This window comes from Rhinolophus hipposideros (assembly GCF_964194185.1).
Source record: "Rhinolophus hipposideros genome assembly, chromosome: X".
Lineage (NCBI taxonomy): Eukaryota > Metazoa > Chordata > Mammalia > Chiroptera > Rhinolophidae > Rhinolophus > Rhinolophus hipposideros.
The window spans coordinates 126,571,414-126,590,057 of NC_138046.1; the positions used below are offsets into that span (position 1 = coordinate 126,571,414).

The 18,644-nt window shown below is 48.8% G+C and overlaps 1 protein-coding gene across 5 annotated transcripts in view; it reads right to left on the reverse strand.

Annotated features, from left to right (window-relative positions):
- Nucleotides 1–360: 360 nt before the first annotated feature.
- XG (Xg glycoprotein (Xg blood group)) overlaps nucleotides 361–18,644 on the reverse strand; it is a 35,489-nt gene continuing 17,205 nt past the window's right edge. Inside the window, exons 4-11 of one of the 5 annotated variants that reach the window (XM_081042307.1) lie at nucleotides 16,436–16,498; nucleotides 12,655–12,720; nucleotides 10,502–10,564; nucleotides 8,540–8,596; nucleotides 5,884–5,925; nucleotides 5,026–5,061; nucleotides 4,002–4,118; nucleotides 361–1,831 (exon numbers count right to left, since the gene is read on the reverse strand). In XM_081042307.1, the coding sequence (XP_080898433.1) occupies nucleotides 1,815–1,831; nucleotides 4,002–4,118; nucleotides 5,026–5,061; nucleotides 5,884–5,925; nucleotides 8,540–8,596; nucleotides 10,502–10,564; nucleotides 12,655–12,720; nucleotides 16,436–16,498 (461 nt within the window). In that variant the 3' untranslated portion in view covers nucleotides 361–1,814. The remainder of the gene's footprint in view (nucleotides 1,832–4,001; nucleotides 4,119–5,025; nucleotides 5,062–5,883; nucleotides 5,926–8,539; nucleotides 8,597–10,501; nucleotides 10,565–12,654; nucleotides 12,721–16,435; nucleotides 16,499–18,644) is intronic. The other 4 variants (XM_081042308.1, XM_081042309.1, XM_081042310.1 and 1 more) reach the window with 4 other exon arrangements.

Sequence of the window (18,644 nt, forward strand, 5' to 3'; positions counted from 1 at the left end):
CTCTGGGTGAAATTTTATCCCATAATTCTCTGGCTGTATTTATTCCATTCGGTCCTAATGCATCTTGTCCTAGGAGGTACTGATGAAAAGATATATGTATATATATATATATTTTTTTTCCTTTGGGAAATACAAGATGCCCCTCCGGTTCTCAGAGAATCTGCTGTGTGTTGGGACCGAGCAGAGACCACCTCAGCGACAATTCGTGCCCACGGTTACACACAGCCCAGAGGACACACAACTGAGCTGAGAAGGGTGTGTAACTGGCTCCATGCCAAACTATGTAGCGTATTATTTTTACACCCGTCCACTCCTGTATCATAGTTTTATGTGCAAAATCTGGAAACAAGGACACGCCAACCAACGCCAATCATTTTCTTTTACGTTTATTTTAAACGATGAAAAGTGATTGAAGACAGCCGCAGAAAACAGATGGGTTTGTCGATTAAAATGCTTAAGTGCCACATATATATTTATACGTGTGAATGTGTGTGTGTGGGTACGGTACACACACACTTTTCAAACCGAAGTTTTAAACTCACACTGGAACGCATATATGGAACACGTTCAGGGGGCATTAGGCTCCGTCAGTTACAGGAACCCTGTACCTGAGCTGAGAAACATCACAGCACGTTCATAGTGATATAGGGAACACAGGCTGTCTTCGAATTGCTCGAATCTCATGTAAATCCATCACGTGAACCATGCGGTTCTGACACATCTCACCGGCACCAGTACTTTTAAGTTCTTTTTCGAACGCTTTGTCCTTTTGACTCTCTCTCTCTCTGGATACCTAGCACCCAATCCCTAGTGCTGATGACAAAGCAGGCACGTGTGGGACCCTGAGCTCTGGTTTACGACAAATGTCCTCACCTTTGGTTCTGAGACTTACAGCCAAGTCTGAAAGTCCTGTAAACATGAATAGTCGTTGAATGAAGCTATTCCAATATGCCCACACCGTCCGTTTTCCTCTCACCGAAAGTAGTACTAAAATAAAAGCAAACAGCCGCTCGAATGTTTAGATGTCTGAGGATATAAGGCTCTCTACCCCAGCGCAAAGAAAATGTATAAACCAAGCAAAGCCATGTGTGCACTTGCCTCAAGAACTGGCACCTACAGAGTATCAAAGACTAAAAATAATACGAAAAGCTTCAACACCTTCAAATCGCTAGGTCTGTCCCCTAGTTTCCAAGAAAACAAAACAAAGAAACAAACAAAAACACCATTGAAAGCCTACGCGTTCACAGGGAAAACGATCCCCAGACCGACCGAGTGTCCGAGACGGTTTTTACCCGAGCGATTCTGCAGTTAAAAATCCCCCATCCAGCCTCCCTTTTATTCCTGCAGGTGATAAAAGTGTTGCACACAGACGAGCGGGAGCTGACCTGCCATCAGCCCCAGTGCCATGCATCCCCGGTGCCCACTGTACTTGTAATGCTGGGTACCGTTTCTCACGATTTCCCTCATACGTGAAGAACGTTGCATGGCTCAGGCTGCTCATCACCACCTGTTTGAAACCCCATCAGCGTTCTTCATCTCCCAGAGCAGATTCGTAACTTCTGCACTCAAGTGGACAATGGAACCAAGAGATGAGGCCACCCCTTTCGACCACGTCTGGCTGTGTAACTAATCTTTATAAACACACCACGTCCAACAAATTGAGGATTCTGTGGGACGCAGCACCTCTATTTCCAACGGGAGAGATAACATTTGAGGGAGGTGAATTACACCAAGAACGAAAAGAAACTGTTCAAAGGAGTGAGACACGGAGTTCTTGCCCAGGTTGAACTTTCCTCAAAGTGACCCTGAGATGCTCAGACGTTCTCTGGTGCTGGAAGGGAAATAGAGAGAAAATGTCACCTCTGGGAAAGAAAAACTCTATGGATTGATCTTAAATTTATTATCTTTTTTACCGTTACTGTTAAAGGGGTTTGAACACCTTCAATGAACTGAGTAACTTTCCATATTGTTATATTGTTTTCGTTAAAGCTAATATTTACATGAACCCCTTTGGGGTAAATCACTACCTCACTTGCCCCACCCTGTACCCGGCCCCCGGTTCCAATAAAACTTTATTTGTAGGAACAAGTAGCAAGCCTGAAGGCTGCAGTTTGCCAATTTATTATTACTACTTAACTATTGCACTCAAAGAGTATTTACATTGATGACTGAATTTGTTGGCGCTGCTGCCCCCCCCCTTTTACATTTTGGGGCTGAGATAAATGCCTGAGGCCTGAACTCATAGGTTTACAAATCACTGACAAAGACGCAACCGACACACACGTGCAGTTTCTCTGTTGTGATAAGGCGTGTTGCCCGGAAAGGAAGCATGGCTTTCATAAATTCTGTCCCCCTCCCTCTTTAGGGGTGGGCTGTGATGTGGGCCGAGGCGAAGCCCCCCGGGTGGCCGGTCAGTACCCCCTCTCCACCAGCAGAGGGAGGCCACGGGCAGGATTTAGGGTTTTGGCCTTGCAGGAACTCCTGATCTAAAAAACATCACTAAAATAAATAAATAGATGGATGGATGGATGGGTGGATGGATGGTGGGTGGATGGATGATGGATGGATGGATGGATGGATGGATGGATGGATGGATGGATGGATGGATGGTGGGTGGAGGGATGGATGGATGGATGATGGATGGATGGATGGATGGATGGATGGATGGATGGATGATGGATGGATGATGGATGGAGGATGGAGGATGGATGGATGGATGGGTGGATGGGTGGATGGATGATGGATGGATGGATGGTGGGTGGATGGATGATGGATGGATGGATGGATGATGGATGGATGGATCGATGGTGGGTGGATGGATGGATAGATGGGTGGATGGATGGATGGATGGATGATGGATGGATGGATGGATGGATGGATGGTGGGTGGATGGATGATGGATGGATGGATGGATGGATGGATGGATGGATGGATGGATGGTGGGTGGATGGATGATGGATGGATGGATGGATGATGGATGGATGGATCGATGGTGGGTGGATGGATGGATAGATGGGTGGATGGATGGATGGATGGATGAATGGACGGATGGATGATGGATGGATGGATGGATGGATGGATGGTGGAGGGATGGATGGATGGATGGATGGTGGGTGGATGGATGATGGATGGATGGATAAGTAGATAAATAGATAAATAATAAAACCATTGGGATAAGCTTCTGTTTAATAGCTTATTTCTCCGCCCACACAAGGGAGTGTGGGGTGGAGGGCCCCCCCCAAACCCCAGACAGATTCAGACGTGGGTGGTCTCAGGACCAAACCTTGCCAGACCCCAAGTTAACATCGGAGTTGCTGTTTCTGCAGTAAAACTCCCCTCTGTCCTTCCCTTTGGAGGAGATTCAGGGCACTCACTGATCAGCGGCCAAGGACGGCTAACGGGGTGGGGGGAAAAGGGGCCGAAGTGGAGGGAGGGGCATTCCCCAAACCAGGGAGCCGGGACCCCAGCCTGAACCGGAAAGCCACAGCGACCCCCAGCCATTTCCCAAAGTGTGGGCACAGTCTCCAAATTCACCACAAACATTCATAACTTAGCGCTGCCATCTGTTTGTTTGTTTTGGGGGTGCAAACATTTCAGTGTCACCCAACTATTTTCCTCCCGGCTCATCTGTGAATAAAATTTCCCTGAAATAACAAAACAAAACAATCTAACCAACTGAACCCCACCCCCCACCCCCATGCTCTAATGTGCCAGTCTATTTTTATTATTTTAGGTCTTTGGCAATTTAAACCAAATCTTGCAGATCAAAAAACCGTTTAAAAGTTAATTTAAAAATCCAGCATCTTCTCTTAAAACATAGGCGTTGGATTCTCTGCAGTTTCTCTGTGTTCAGGACAAAGTCCCAACCTGAAATCAGTTTCTGAGTTACGCAAGGCAGTCTATGTCGGGCTTATCCAGAAATAGCATTTGTAGGGACAGACGCCAGAATGCATTTTACACCAGGCTTTCTAACTAGAAGACAAAAATGCAGGGAAACTTGCCATTTGTCCGAAAACAATTTCTCCTCCTGTTGCGTTGGAAATAGCTGACCGCTGCCCCCACCAGTGTCACCACCACGACAGAGACGATAGGAGACACGATTTTTGCCACCGTATTGCCTGTAAGAATCATGAAAAGCAAGATGGTCTGAGAAAAGCACAGCCCGTGCGAACACCGCTACTTTTATGGAAGTCCACATCCCACTCTCATATTCAAGGAAAACAAAGTGGATGAAAACTGGAAGCTTTAGGAAATGATTCTGTCCTTGTCCTAAATGAAACCAATTAACCACATCTTACTCATGCACAGTCTCTGAGGCAGAGTTTTGCACAGAAAAGTCTCCTAATATGGTTTTTTCTAAAATGCGCTTAAATTGGATGGATTTGTAGACACACACTGTTTACTCGTGCAAAAAAAAACAACGTTCAACCCACAAGTTCCCAGATACCGAGACTCTGCACATGTAGGGGGCTTAGGGCTGGAAAGTCACTTCAACCTCTTTCTCGTCCCTTACGATGAACGATGGACGGATCACAGTCACCTCCTGGTTGGGTGGGCGGGGCCCCTCATCTTCAACATAAACGCCAAATGCTAAGAGGCTGGGACCGTCCTTCCAGGAACACATGGCAAAAGTCCCCTTCTGCCCTCACCCACCCCGTTCTTTGAGCTGCAGTGGGGCTGGCAGTGCACTTTGCGGGGGTTCCGGGAGGGTCCCCCCGACTTCCTTCCTCCTCTCTTTCTTGGATTCAGGGTGGCAGTGGTCAAAGAAAAGGAAGTGACAGGTCCGAGAACCCCAGCTCTGCCCTCAAAGCAACGAGGCACCTTCCCTCCTGGGAACCATCCCCATCTGTCCTCTGAGCCCCACGGACCTGCTCCCCCCCAAGGGCAGACGCTTAGTTCCAGAGCTTCCATACAGACATAAATCAGTACAATGGGCATCTTTGCATAGAAACATTGACACAGGCCTTTCCCATGTGGTGGGCAAGCTGTTATTAAATGGGGGGCCAGGGGGCACCCAAGGATTACCGTGTGGGTGGCCGTAGGTTGAATACCCTCCTGCACCTGCAAGAGGAAAAGCAGAGTCACTTGTGCATTCGGCAGAGCTTATCGACGCCCTGCGTTGCTGGCACTGTGGGGATGGTGGGGACGCCGCAAGGAGCGGGACAGACAAAAATCTGTGTCGTCACGGGACGGACTGTCAGTCACCGCGAGGATGGCGGGACCTAGACAATACATTGCATGGGTGGCAGCGAAGGGAGAAGGGAAGGCGGCTGTCATGTCAGACTTCCACACTCGCGCATGGAGCTGCAATGTGTGTAGGCACACACCTGCACACACATATGTATACACACATGTGAACACACGTAGGCACCCATGTGCATGTGCGAGCAATGCATACGGGCACACACGTGAACACACGTTCATGCGTGTGTGCATGTGAGCACACACGAGCCGCGTCTATATGCACGCACCCACCTGCACACATGTACAAAAACACACATGCACACGCAAATCTACACACATGTGCATGTACAAAATACACAGACCCATAGATGCCCATGTGAGCAACTACCCACATACATAACACAGTCCACGTGTGTGCACCGAGCCACATGCTTACATGCCCAGAAACACACATGCACATGTGTGGACATACGTATGCTCGTGCAGGCAGGCTGGGCACACACACGTGCACACACATACACACACATACTAACACCAAATCGGTCTTCGGTGACTGATTAGGACACACATTAGAGACCCAGGTGGTCAGTTAGTCACCACGCAGGAGACCCGCAAGCTTCCCACCAGCGCCCCCACGGCTGTTAGTTCTCCGCAGGGAGAGTCTGTGCGCACAGCTTTTACGGGACGTAATTCCTTTACCCTGATTGTATCCACCTGAATTGGGTCGATAGCGCCCTCCGCCTGCAGGACAGAAAGAGCGCATGAAATGCAAGGTAACAAAGCCCAGGGAGTCTCGGTGGCATCCTGCAAAGGGGCACCGTGAGACAGGAAACATACCCAGAGTAAGAGGCTGTGGCAGGCTGCAAAGCTTTGCTCTGTGTCCTCCCTGGGGACAGCCACCACGGTCGGGGGTCCCCTCCCCACACTGAGATCGCCCTGCGACAGCCCTGAGAGCACCCGGTGATTGAAGCTCCTTGAATGTGCGCCCCCAGGAGTGGCCCTGGATTCCCCCTGTGTGCGCGGGCGCTGTCTGTGCCGGGAGAAGAACCCCCCTCGCCCCCTCCCTCGGGAAGAGACTGCGATGGAAACACACTGTACGTGGGAATCACAGCCAGAGAAAAGGGAGTTAGGCCTCCACTTTCTTCTTGTGTCTGGAGAGCCGTGTTTGCAAAACGATTTGAGATGTGTTAAGAAACAAAACGCTTGGCGCTGATTTTTCTAGTTTTGAAGCAGAATCGTGTATGTGGGTATTCTTTTAACATTGGGGGTCATGTAATATACCCCCCCAGTCGGGCGTACTTTGTGATGTCAGCCCAAGCAAATTCATCAGTGGCTGTTAGAGAAACCTGGCCATTGAAAGCCAGCTCCTGAAAAGATGAGTGAAACCTTTTCTCCACGTCACCCCCCGGGAGGGAGAACAGACATAGGACACGCCCTTCCTGGCTGGTCTACCTTGGCTTTCTGCCTCAGAAGGGAACATGCCAAACACGTTTTGTCACGGGAAGGCAGACGCTGGGTGACTCACTCAACTGCCTGCCGCCTGAGCCAAAACCCTGGTGCCAACCCGACTGCTGACTCACAGGCTGGCACAGCTCACGGGCAGACTCGGGAGCTGCTCCCCAAGACATGGTGCGGTGTGAGGAGACCCCTCACTGAGGTCCCGGGACACCACGCAGACCCTCGCAGGACCCTGAGCTAGCTACGAGAGGAGTCATTTCTCTCTGATTTGGGAATCGGGCAAAGGACAAAAGAACACACTCTACCAAGGACCCACACGGTGGCACCATCTTCAGACGCATGAGTGGGGAGAAAGCTCACCTAAACCGACACGTCCTGATGTGGGCGTCTGACGATAAAACACTCCATGTGACTATTTAGACAAGTATGGGCCGTGCATTTGTCCCCATGACATTGGGAACTTCACATTAGCACGTTGGGTTCAAAGCAGACAGCTCTTGAAAGCACCCACCACCTTTCATATGTTATGTCTCCCTCCCTGAGCGTGTCCACCTTGTGGGGACAGAAGCATGGGGACAGTGCCACCTATGTTGGGTGACAGATGTCTACTCCTCCACCGTGAACTGTGTGAGCATCATGCTGGCCTTCATTTTATAAAATGCAGTCATAATAACTCCCGTTTCAGAGGTCAGAAGTTAGGAAGATTCCTGAGACCACATTCCACCTTGTCAAAGCTCCATCCAGACATTAGTTCTCAACCCAAAACATTTCCATTTAAGACGGTCAAAACTCTTGATCAATAGCAAGCAGCAAAAAATACCACGAATAATAACAACAACAGTGCTTTAAAATCAATCCAGGAAACAACCAAAATGTCCTTCGATAGATGAATGGATAAAGAAGTTGTGGTATATATACACCATGGAATACTATTCGGCGTTAAGGAAAGATGATATAGGAGCATTTGTGACAACATGGATGGATCTTGAGAGTATAATGCTAAGTGAAATAAGTCAGACAGAAAAAGCAGAGAACCCTATGATTTCACTGATATGTGGTATATAAACCAAAAACAACAAAAGAACAAGACAAACAAATGAGAAACAAGAACTCATAGACACAGACAATAGTTTAGTGGTTACCAGAGGGTAAGGGGGGTGGGGGGAGGGAGACGAGGGTAAGGGGGATCAAATATATGGTGATGGAAGGAGAACTGACTCTGGGTGGTGAACACACAGTGGGATTCATAGACGATGTAAGACAGAATTGTACACCTGAAATTATGTAATTTCACTAACAATTGTCACCCCAGTAAATTTTAATTTGAAAAAAACACCAGTGCATAGATTGCTTGGTGGGTGAAGGCAGTGAAAAGGTACAAACATCCAGTCGCGGGGATATAATGCCCAGCACGGTGACTTTCGTTAAAACTGTATTATACTACATAGTTACAATACTGTATTGTGCATTTGAAAGTCACCAAGACAGTGGTTCTTAAAAGTCCCCGTCACGAGACCAAAAACTGGTAACTGTGTGCGGTGATGGATTTCACCAGACATAGTGTGGAGACCAATTTCGTCGTGTATACAAATATCAAATCGTGCTGTTGGGCAGCTGAAACTAACAGAATGTATGTGTCAGTTAGACGAGTCTCGCCGTCCATCGCTCTGTTTCTTTCTACCTGGATAAAGGTGTGTGAGGGCAGCACCTGGGGTCCTGGAAAGCGGATGGAGGAGAAGCAGAGGGCGGGAGCACAGAGGGCTCAGGAGATGAACACCGGCACGCAGAGCCCCAACATCCAAGACCCAGGAAGGAGGGATTATGGGGCACACAACGGGGAGCCCTGGAAATACCCCCCAGCCCCACTGCCCACCGGGGGCCCATGAGCGGGGTGTACCGTGTGTGTTTCCATAGCCATCATAACCGGGATTGTAGCCGCCGCCCCCGCCGCCACCTGTGGGAGAGAAGGAGGAGCTGAGGGACACCCCAATGGGGGGGTTCCAGCAGATGTCACCCGACTCATCGGTAATGGCACCAACCACACCTAAGAGGCACCCCGAAGCATGCCCCAAGGGTGGCAAGGAGCAAGGGCCACTGGGGGCACTGATGGTGCCACCCCAACGTCATGGCTCCTCAGGGGGAAAACTCCTGTGAAGCTGTAGCCCTACAGAGAGCTCTGTGCCTCCAGGGGACACATCTGCACCAGGAGAGTCCCCAGTCACTGCAGGCACAACCCCCGTCCTTCAGGGACATTTGAGCAGGACCGGAGACCAGACACAGATTCGCCTCGGTGAGGAGGAGGGTCGGGCAGATGTTCCCAAGCGTCAGTGTTCTTTATGAAGCACGAGGCATTTTATTTTTCTCCCCGTCATGGTGTAATAACCTTTACGACAAAGCTATTTATTGATTGCGTCTAAACATCGCAGAAAAGATGAGTGGATGCACTCGCCTCTGCCCATGACAGACAGGCCTCTCGGCGAGGTGTGGGGGCATATCCTTCACTTCCTCTAAGATAAAATCGCACAACTGAACAGAAAGAAACCAAAGCGTCATCTGTTACAGCCTGGAGCCCAGAACCGCATGCATATCCCTCCCGGGAGCCTGTACTTTTATTTATGTCTGAAGGATTCTATGCAGGTGTTCGCATTGCAGTTACAGAGAAAAAGTGCGATAAAAGTTGCATGTATGCATATACGTGTGTGTGTGAAGATATATATGCATATGGCTAGATATACACATATAAAGGCATACATACGGTATGTGTAATATACAAAGACATACGGGCATATATAAACGTATATATAAATGCATACAAATTATAGAAATACAGAGGGTGCCAAAAAAATGTAGACACATTTTAAAAAAAGAAAAAAACCATACTAAAATTGGAGTACTCAATATGTACCGATAACAAAAGGTGAATACAAGTCATGTGTATACATTTTTTGGCACCCCCGGTATATACATTTATATAGATAAGTGTGTCTCTTTATAAAGGTATATATCTTAATGAAAAGATATAGGTGGAAATATACATATATAAACAAGCACACACATACTCATATGAAGATGTATATGGATATATAAAGATATATAAATACATATCAAGATGTGTTATTACACGTATACATATGTGTAACTCCAGGTTTTACTGAATATTGGTTACATAATACTACTTATTATATATGAACACACGTAAGGTATATACATATGTACATATACGAACGTATATATATATATATATATATATATAAACACACACATATACATACCCATATCATACTTATATAAGGATATACACATATATAAAGGCATACATCCATAAATAGAAAGTTAGGGACAACACCGTAATTGTTCCACTGCCAAAAAGAAAGTTGGTGACTATGTGAGATGGTCCAATCCCCATTTTGTGCAACTTATACAACGTTGTCCGATCCCCACTTTGTGCAACTTAAACGTATACACTGTCGGGTGTCAGTTATGCCACAATAAAGATAAGTGTGTACAAAAAGACGCCGGGATACGTATTGATACAGGGGTGCACACACACATCTAAAGGTATCTATTTACCTGTGTGTGTAAAGGGGTACATGCTATGCACAGACACAGATACACGCAGACACACTCATGCCTTTGGAGACACCCAACCACCACTTTTCAATGCAATCCGCGCCACTGCCCGTTTCATCCACGTCACAAACCTCCAGAGTGGACAGATGCAGTGGCCCACACCCGCAGATGCAGTTTGGATGGGGACCCCCCGGACCCCCACTTTCCACTGGCGTTCATTGCGCCCCCAGGCTGGGGACGGCGGCCTCTGCGATACGCTCCCCCCTCCCTCAGAGAAGCCCGCACGTACCTGCTGGCGGCCTCGGCCTGGGCGGGTAGCGGCCATCACTGTGGTCCCCGTCACCGAAGTAACCTGTGGGGTGAAGCACAGGGCCATTCCCCAAACGCTCTCCAAACAGCCGTCATGCAACGCAGGCCCGCGGGAGGGATACGCGGGCCGGTAAACGAGCATGGGGAGCCCGCCCTCCCGCCTGGCAGGCCCTTTCCAGGATGCCAGGGCCACCGGGGACGAAACTGCCAGGGACGAGAGTCTGCGGGGAACCCATCAGCCTGGGAGGGCCCAGGGACTACACACACCCCTGTGCATCGGACAGTTTAAAAGGAAGTGCTGCGCAGGCAGGAAGAAAGGTGGCCCATCACCCCCGGGTCCTTTGTTCCTGTCATTCCCTCACTGCTGGCCGGCAGTCCCACCTGAGCCCCCTGCACCCTGGGTGGGGCCACAGCTTCCACAGGTACCCACCCACGTATCCCTGTGACCCCCCACCAGGCTGCCTGGGGCACAGTTCAGTTGGCCAGGCACATAGTAACTGCTCATTTAATCGCTTAGGGATTTGTAAGTGCACGTGAAATGTACTGGCCTCAGAAGGCGTCCAGTCGTGCTGGTTATAAATGCAGCAGGCGTGCTAACTTGCTCTGCCACTCCCGTGTACCCCAGCACCCCACGTCTGCCGGGGTGTGTGGGGGGGTGCAGCCTGCACGGGCTCCGCAGAGCTCAACGGGTCTATTTTGTTTCCTTTACAGGGGTGTCTCCTGCAACGTGTTTGAGCAGAGAACAGCCTTGAAGACGACCCCTTACTGACGTTTTGGAGAATGTGGATTACAATTGATTTTTTTTCGGGGGTGGGGGGGCTCGTTTACAACATTCCTGCCAACAGCATGGAGGGGACGTGCCCGCTGAGCCAAGTTAGGGGCAAAACCCCTCATCACCGAAATCGGCCATTCATGCAGCTGTTGTTTATCCAGAACACACTACGTTTGAGCCACACGTTGCTTTTGGCCTGGGGAAGATATCAACGTACAGAAGGCGAAAATCCATGCCCCGTGGGGGCTTCCATTGTAATTCAAGGAAACAAAAGGAAAAACCATTGCATATCAGAAAGGATAAAGTGCCCAGGTGCTGGGAAACAGAAAGGCCTGGCCGGGTGGGGAGGGACCTGCAGGCTGGGTTTAGGATGGGGAGGTCAGCACTTGGAGATGGGACACCCCAGCCGACAGCTGCAGAGGTGGCAGGCAGTGGCCTGCGGACACATCTGAAGGTCTGGCTGGACGTGACCGGGAGTATTTTGGACGCTAGGAACATGACGTCCAAACATCTCGAGAGAACCCAGGGAGTTAGTTACATGAGGGAAGCAGGTGGACATCAGGGGACCCAGCGAATCTTAGCTTTATCCCCCAGCACCCATCGTTCAGATGTTTGCTCCCGCCGTGCAATATTGTGGTCCTTTCATTTTTGGGGGGCCCGGCGTCTCTGTCCTGAGCGGTCTTCTGACTTGTGTCCAGTTGACAAACTTGTCGTACAAACTTCCTGGGAACTCGGACACTCAACCCTAGTCAATCGTTCCCTCTGCAGTGATTCATTTCACATCACGCAGATTTCCTCTCAATTGTAAAAGTTTTTTTTTAAATTAAGTGAGGGGGTTGGGGGCTGGGTGAAAAGGGGAAGGGATTAGGAAGGAGAAATTGGTAGTTATAAAAATAGTCACGGGGATGTACCGTACAGCACAGGGAATATAGTCCATACTATTATCGTAATAACTGTGTATAGTGTCAGCGGGGACTCGACTTATTGGGGGGAATCACTGCATGAATTATATAAATGTCTCACCACTAGGCTGTACACCTGAAACTAATATCCTATTGAACGTCGATTGTCATTGAAAAAAAATAATTGAACTTTTTTTTAAAAAAAAAGCTAAAAATGGAACTACCTTATGAGCCAGCAATTCCACCGCTGGGCATTTATCCGAAGAAATCCAACACTAATTTGAAAAGACGTCTGCACCCCTATATTCATTGTAGCACTGTTTGCAATAGGCAAGAAATGGAAGCAACCTAAGCGCCCACTCCATGGATGGCTGGATACAGAGACGGTACATACGCACAACAGACTATTACTCAGCCATAAAACAAGAACGAAATCTCACGAATAGTCCCCCCTCTTACCTCCACTGTTGTCGGAATGGCCAGGCGGTGGACGAGGCGGCGGTGGTTTTGGCCTTGGGTAGATATCTGTGAGAAAACGCCACAGTGATTTTAGGAAACCAAGGACGTCATGCAGCGACGAACCGCCCACACGAAAACTGGAGGACGAGATGACAGCTTATTCCCAGGTGCCGTTCATAGCATTCGTGCCACCGCTCGTCCAACTGAACTTCAGCAGTTTAAAACCTCCGTACCTAACGCTTAAAAACCCACTTTCATTTGGGTGCCCGGGAGCTCCCGGCCTGGTTCTTCCTGCGAGAAAGCTCGCGGATTCCTGAGCCGAGGTAGCAGGTGCTCCACTGCTAACGTCGCGATGTTTAGGGTTATCACCAAAGCCAGGCACCAGTATTAGGGTGAAAGCACCCCACCGTTTGATGGGGTCTTCCCCTTTGGACTTGCACATATACATGTGTCGTTGGAGTTTCTGAACTTTCCTCACAATGCCCCCTACGGCTCCTTCAAGGTCAGCACATGTTTCTGCCCCAGGGCCTTGGCACATGACACTCCTTTTCCCAGCAGCTCCCTCCCCCTGCCCCTCAGTCACGGTACACACTCCACAAATATCCAATGAGCCTGTCGGTCACCTGGCCAAATATCGCTTCGTCCTTCACGTCTCCACTTTACTATCCTTCAGACCTATCGAAACAGCTGCAATTAAATCATCGGTCTGCATCTCCAGCACCTGGACTCCTCGAGGCTGGGAACTGCGAGTGTTTCTGCACCAACTTTCCATCACAATTACCTGGCCCGCCGTACCGGGCAGGTGACCATCCACGCCAGATGGACGGTGAAATGGACTTTAATTCAGGGAAACAGCTGCGGATTTCACTCTCTAACTCCTGCTGCAGGACGGGTAGCTCAGCAAACAGACTCTCTTCTAGTGTCATTACAATGACAGAACGTTGTGAGATTACGGAAACTTGGGCACGACATCAGAAAGCAGAGCGCTGCTGGTCAGTGTCTCACTGTGAGGTCCGTGTGGGCTCCAACTGACCCCTGCGCTCCCCCACTGACTTTATCGCCTAGGGCCACGGCCAGCACCCCGGCCCACCCCAATTTGCTTCCCGGGGGATCACTGGCGTAGACGAACACACTGCTTGTGCACGAAATTCTTCCGTGAGAGGCCTCGAGCACGGGGCACCATCCACATTTGGACACCGAACATGCATGTCTCACAAGTCGGTCCCAGGCTAGCCTGTGTCGTGTTCCCCACCATCTTCTCCTGGTTCTGAATTTCCTCCCCGACTTCACAGTGAAACCGAGCATTGAAATACAAGGTTGTTCCAAACGGGCGGGGACTTCAAGAGGCAAACGGGTGGAAATGGACATGCCTCTGGATTTCAGCAAACGTCTTTGACCTTAAGCAAAGCTTCTGTGTTACGTTGCTGGGGCAGCTGTAACAAAGGACCCCAGATGGGGCGGGTTACACAATGGACATTTCTCTCTCCCGTCCTGGAGGCTGGAGGCTGAGGTGCAGGTGTCCCAGGGCTGGTCCCCCCTGAGGCCTCTCTCCTGGACGTGTGGACGGCCGTCTGCTCCCCGTGTCTTCATGGCCGTCCTTCTATGTGTGTCTCTGTCCTCATCTCCTCTCCTTATAAGGACACAGTCCTATTGGATCAGGGCCCACCCTAGTGACCTCGTGTCACCTTAGTCCCCTCTTTACAGACCCGTCTCCTAATACAGTCCCATTCTGAGGTCCTTGGGGTTTAGGGTCTCAACGTGTGAATTTGGGGAAGACACACTTCAGCCCGTGACAGTTCCCAGCAAACAGAATCATGCCTGCTTCTTCTGACAGCTTTCAACATGAATACAGGCGTCTGGGGTCGGATGAGAGAATCAGAGGGTGAGATCCGGGCTCGGTAAGGGGCTGGCATGCGTGTGTTTGCAAGAGAAGCGCACCCCACCCGTGACCCTTCCTAAAGGGGCTTCCTGCGGCGTAGCTACTGGCTGGAATCCACCAGCGCAGGGGTGGGGCCTTGGACAACTGCCAGAACATTCCATCTGCAGGGTGTTTCTCAACAGTGCTGGTCCATGCCAGCCTTCCTCGTACGACAGAATGTTCCAGAACATTCTCATGTCCGAAAGGAACGAACAATTTAGTGAGGCATCCTGCCCCTGCTGGGTTTAAGCAAAGTGTGAACAGAAACACCAGGGGCTTTTTTTTCTTTCTTTCTTTCTCCCCTTCACTTTGGAATGCATGAGTCACAGCTGAGGCCCAAAGGGTCACCTCCCATGCTTGGCCCTTGGCCCCCCACGCCCCGTGAGAATAAGTCACCCTGGTTTTCCTGATTCATCTTAGGGGATGACTGGCATTTCAGATTCTTGGGCGTCCCCCAGGAGGGAGGCCCACACAATACATTTCAGCCCGTGTTTCCCAAATAGATTAGCGCGAGGAACACTTTCCGTGAGGAATTCCTGTTGGTATCTTGTAAAATAGCAGTGCTCCAGGGAACAAGAATGAAAAACATATGGCTGGGAAGAGATATTAGAAAAGATTCATGGAATTGAGGATGGTACTGGCGGGTGGGGGGAAACAAAAAAGGACTCTGGACTAAATCAGTGACGGAAAGTAACCTCCCAGGGTGATCTGATCATAAATTCCTATGTGGGCAAGTCAGGACGGGTAGACACACCCCAGGCCGAAAACACCTTCAGCAAAAGGCTTAGCTCTGCAATAAGCCAGCCGGTCCATTGTTTCTGTGGGTCTACATTAACATACCTTGGAAATGCCTCTTTTCAGACCCTTCAGAGGTGTCACCACCCCCAGGCAAGCATACCATCTTTGTAACTGTCCTGTAACCCATCCCTACTGCTTTCCCGCCTCCATCTATCTTCCGTTTCTTCCTCAATTCCAAATGCATAAAACAAACAAAACCTTGCAAACGTTCCTCTCTGGAGCATTTGAGATCTGGCTCCCCATGGTGTCTCATCCGTTTCCCTCAACAGAACTCTTATAAAAAAAATTCTCTGCAGGTTTCGACCTTAGGACATTGTCATAATCAGGGGAGAAAAGAAAAATGAAGGAAGACGAAAGGGGGACCTGACCATCGCTTAACTGATGGCCTGAGGTTATGCTGCTGCTTTCCAATTCGGGAAGACTTTTCTTGGATGGTAATCCCTGGGATTTAGTGATCCCTCCCAGGAACACATGGATTTCCATCCATCTAAAAGCCAGAACCAGAACGAGCTTCCCGGAAGCTTCCGGAAGCCGTCCTCTTAGCTGGCTGCACAGCCGCTCTGCCTGGTCGGGTTTTACGTTTTTAGGGTTATTAAATTGCTGTGGGCTTTATTGATTTCAAAGGCCAATGTCCCTCCCCCTGTCTTTTTCTCTAAAGAAATTGATGGGAAGAATGTCTGCCAAGATTTTGAAATACGGCAGAAGCTGGAAACAAGTGGCATAAAATGCGCAATGGAGGTAGACTTTCCTCGTTGGAAAGGCCATTTATCTGGAACCGTGCAAATGAGCTACAGAAAACATGTCCTCCAGCCTAATTAGAAATGCACCACAATGACACACAGAATCCTGTGCATACACCGTCCTTTCCCAGTGTCCCAGCAATGGGGAAAAGAAACGAATTGGTACCCATGCCACCTCCTCATGCCCCCTGCTTAGGGGGGAGCTCAACGCCCTTCCAGGGAACTGCTGATTTATTTCAGAAGCCGCCGGATGGAAAGTCCTAGTGAACAAAAGGCAAGTCCCATCACACCCGGGTTGAAAGGAGCGCGAAGGCTGAGAACTCACTTCCACTGCTGTCGGGATTTCCGGGTTGCGGGTGAAACGGGGGTTTCGGCTTTGGGTAGATATCTGTGGGGAAACAGACATTGTGTTTTTAATAGAAGAGAAAGAAGAAACCAGCAACCTCCTTCCGTTCGAAGCAGCCCAGACAACAAGCACAGGAGTGCAGCTTTGCATGTTATAATTTGTTCGCCATTGCTGCTCCTGGTGTTATAGATGGTTAATCCGTCAGCTAAAAATCACTTAGCCAGTGGTGGTAAACCTCAAAGCCTAGCACGTAAAGAACACACGCACACACACACACACACACACACACACACACACACGCTCAGTTTTGTTCCTAGAAGCTCGTTTTCACGGTAAGAAGATGGGAGAGCGGCCTGCCATGAGGGAGGCTGGTGACCCCAAAGGGACATATAGGACGATCTGGAATCGTTTTAGTTCTAGAATCTATTTTTCAGCAATCCTAACACCTTTTATCACAGTTATAATACCAAACCCGCTCCCGTCAACTGCAAAACCCCCACGCCTACACTTGGTAACGTCCTACCCTTTGAAGAACTGCCAGCTTAAATCAGTAAGGCTAATCTTGCAAATTAAAAAAAAAAAAAAAAAAAAAAAAGGCTGACAAAAAAAAACCAGATGAGAAGAAACTATTTTTCTCCAGTTGTAACTTAGTTTCCTTTTAAAAATAGTAACATCTGGCTCCGTTTAAGCCCCTTTCCCCCACCGCTTTCCCAGAGAAAACAAACCTGAAAAACACTATTCTGGCATCGTTGGGTGCCTCTCGCAAACGATTTGTAAGACTTTCCTGTGGAAGTTGGCCTCCATGAACGATCCACACTTTCTTTGGGGCGTTTTTCAATGGAATCAGGGTTGTCATACTAAACGTTCTCTTTTTCGCTTGTTTCCCTCTCTCTTTCGCTTTAACTACTTAATATATTTTCTATTGAGATACAATTGACAGAGAACATTCTACTAGCTTGAGGTGTACAACAGACATCCCGATACAATATCTATCTTGATTGTGAAGCCACCAGCACAGTGAGTCTGGCTCCCATCTCTCACCGCACCGAGTTACAAAGTGTTTCCCTCAAAGTGGAGTTGGGGGTGGGCGTGGGGGTGGTAAGTGTGCTCGGATTTAAAGGACTCAAGTCATTTTCCCAGGTTATCCTCCCAGCAACAACGTAGCAGAGCTCAGGTTTTTTGCAAATTGTTGCCACTATCCTTGTCATCTTTTGGGTGTGGTTGACTATTGGCCTTTCACTGAATGTGTGTCACCTTGAGCGTTTTTTTTTTCTTCCTCTTCTGGGCTCTGTGGTTTCCTGGTCTCTCAGCTGGGTGGGCCCAGCAGTCTCTGCCTGGCCATGTATGTTTTTCGGAAGGAGCCATCTATCAGGCCTCACCATTAAGTTCAGGAACTTGTTGCAACACTGTTGCTAAGCCTTTTTTATACCAGAGGGATTATTCACTATGAATTGGTACCAACTGGACACACAGGTAACCAAGTTGACTATTTGGAAGTGCTGAAAAGGCTGCATGAAAAAGTTAGACGCCCTGAACTTTTCGCCAACAATTCATGGCTCTTGCATCACAACAATGCACCAGCTCACACGGCACTGTCTGTGAGGGAGTTTTTAGCCAGTCAACAAATAACTGTATTGGAACACCCTCCCTACTCACCTGATCTGGCCCCCAATGACTTCTTTCTTTACCCGAAGATAAAGGAAATATTGAAAGGAAGACATTTTGATGACATTCAGGACATCAAGGGTAATACGACGACAGCTCTGATGGCCATTTCAGAAAAAGAGTTCCAAAATTGCTTTGAAGGGTGGACTAGGCACTGGCATCGGTGCATAGCTTCCCAAGGGGAGGACTTCATTGCTGACCATAGTGATATTCAGCAATGAGGGATGTAGCACTTTTTTCTAGGGTGAGTTTGCGAGCTCAGCTGTCTGACTTCTTATATAATTTGTACATTAAAACAATTGTATGAGCAGCAATGAGCCTGTCCCACCCAGCAGCCCATGTTTCCACGTTGCAGAGTGTGTGGTCAAGACTTACCATAATCATTATTTTTAATTTCAGTATTGCCCAATTTATCAATTTTTAAATCTCTGTGCTTTTTTTTTTTTTGTATCTTAGCTAAGAATATCTTCATTACCCTGAGCTCATAAGACGTCCCTCTTTTTAACCAAAACTTTAAAAACAT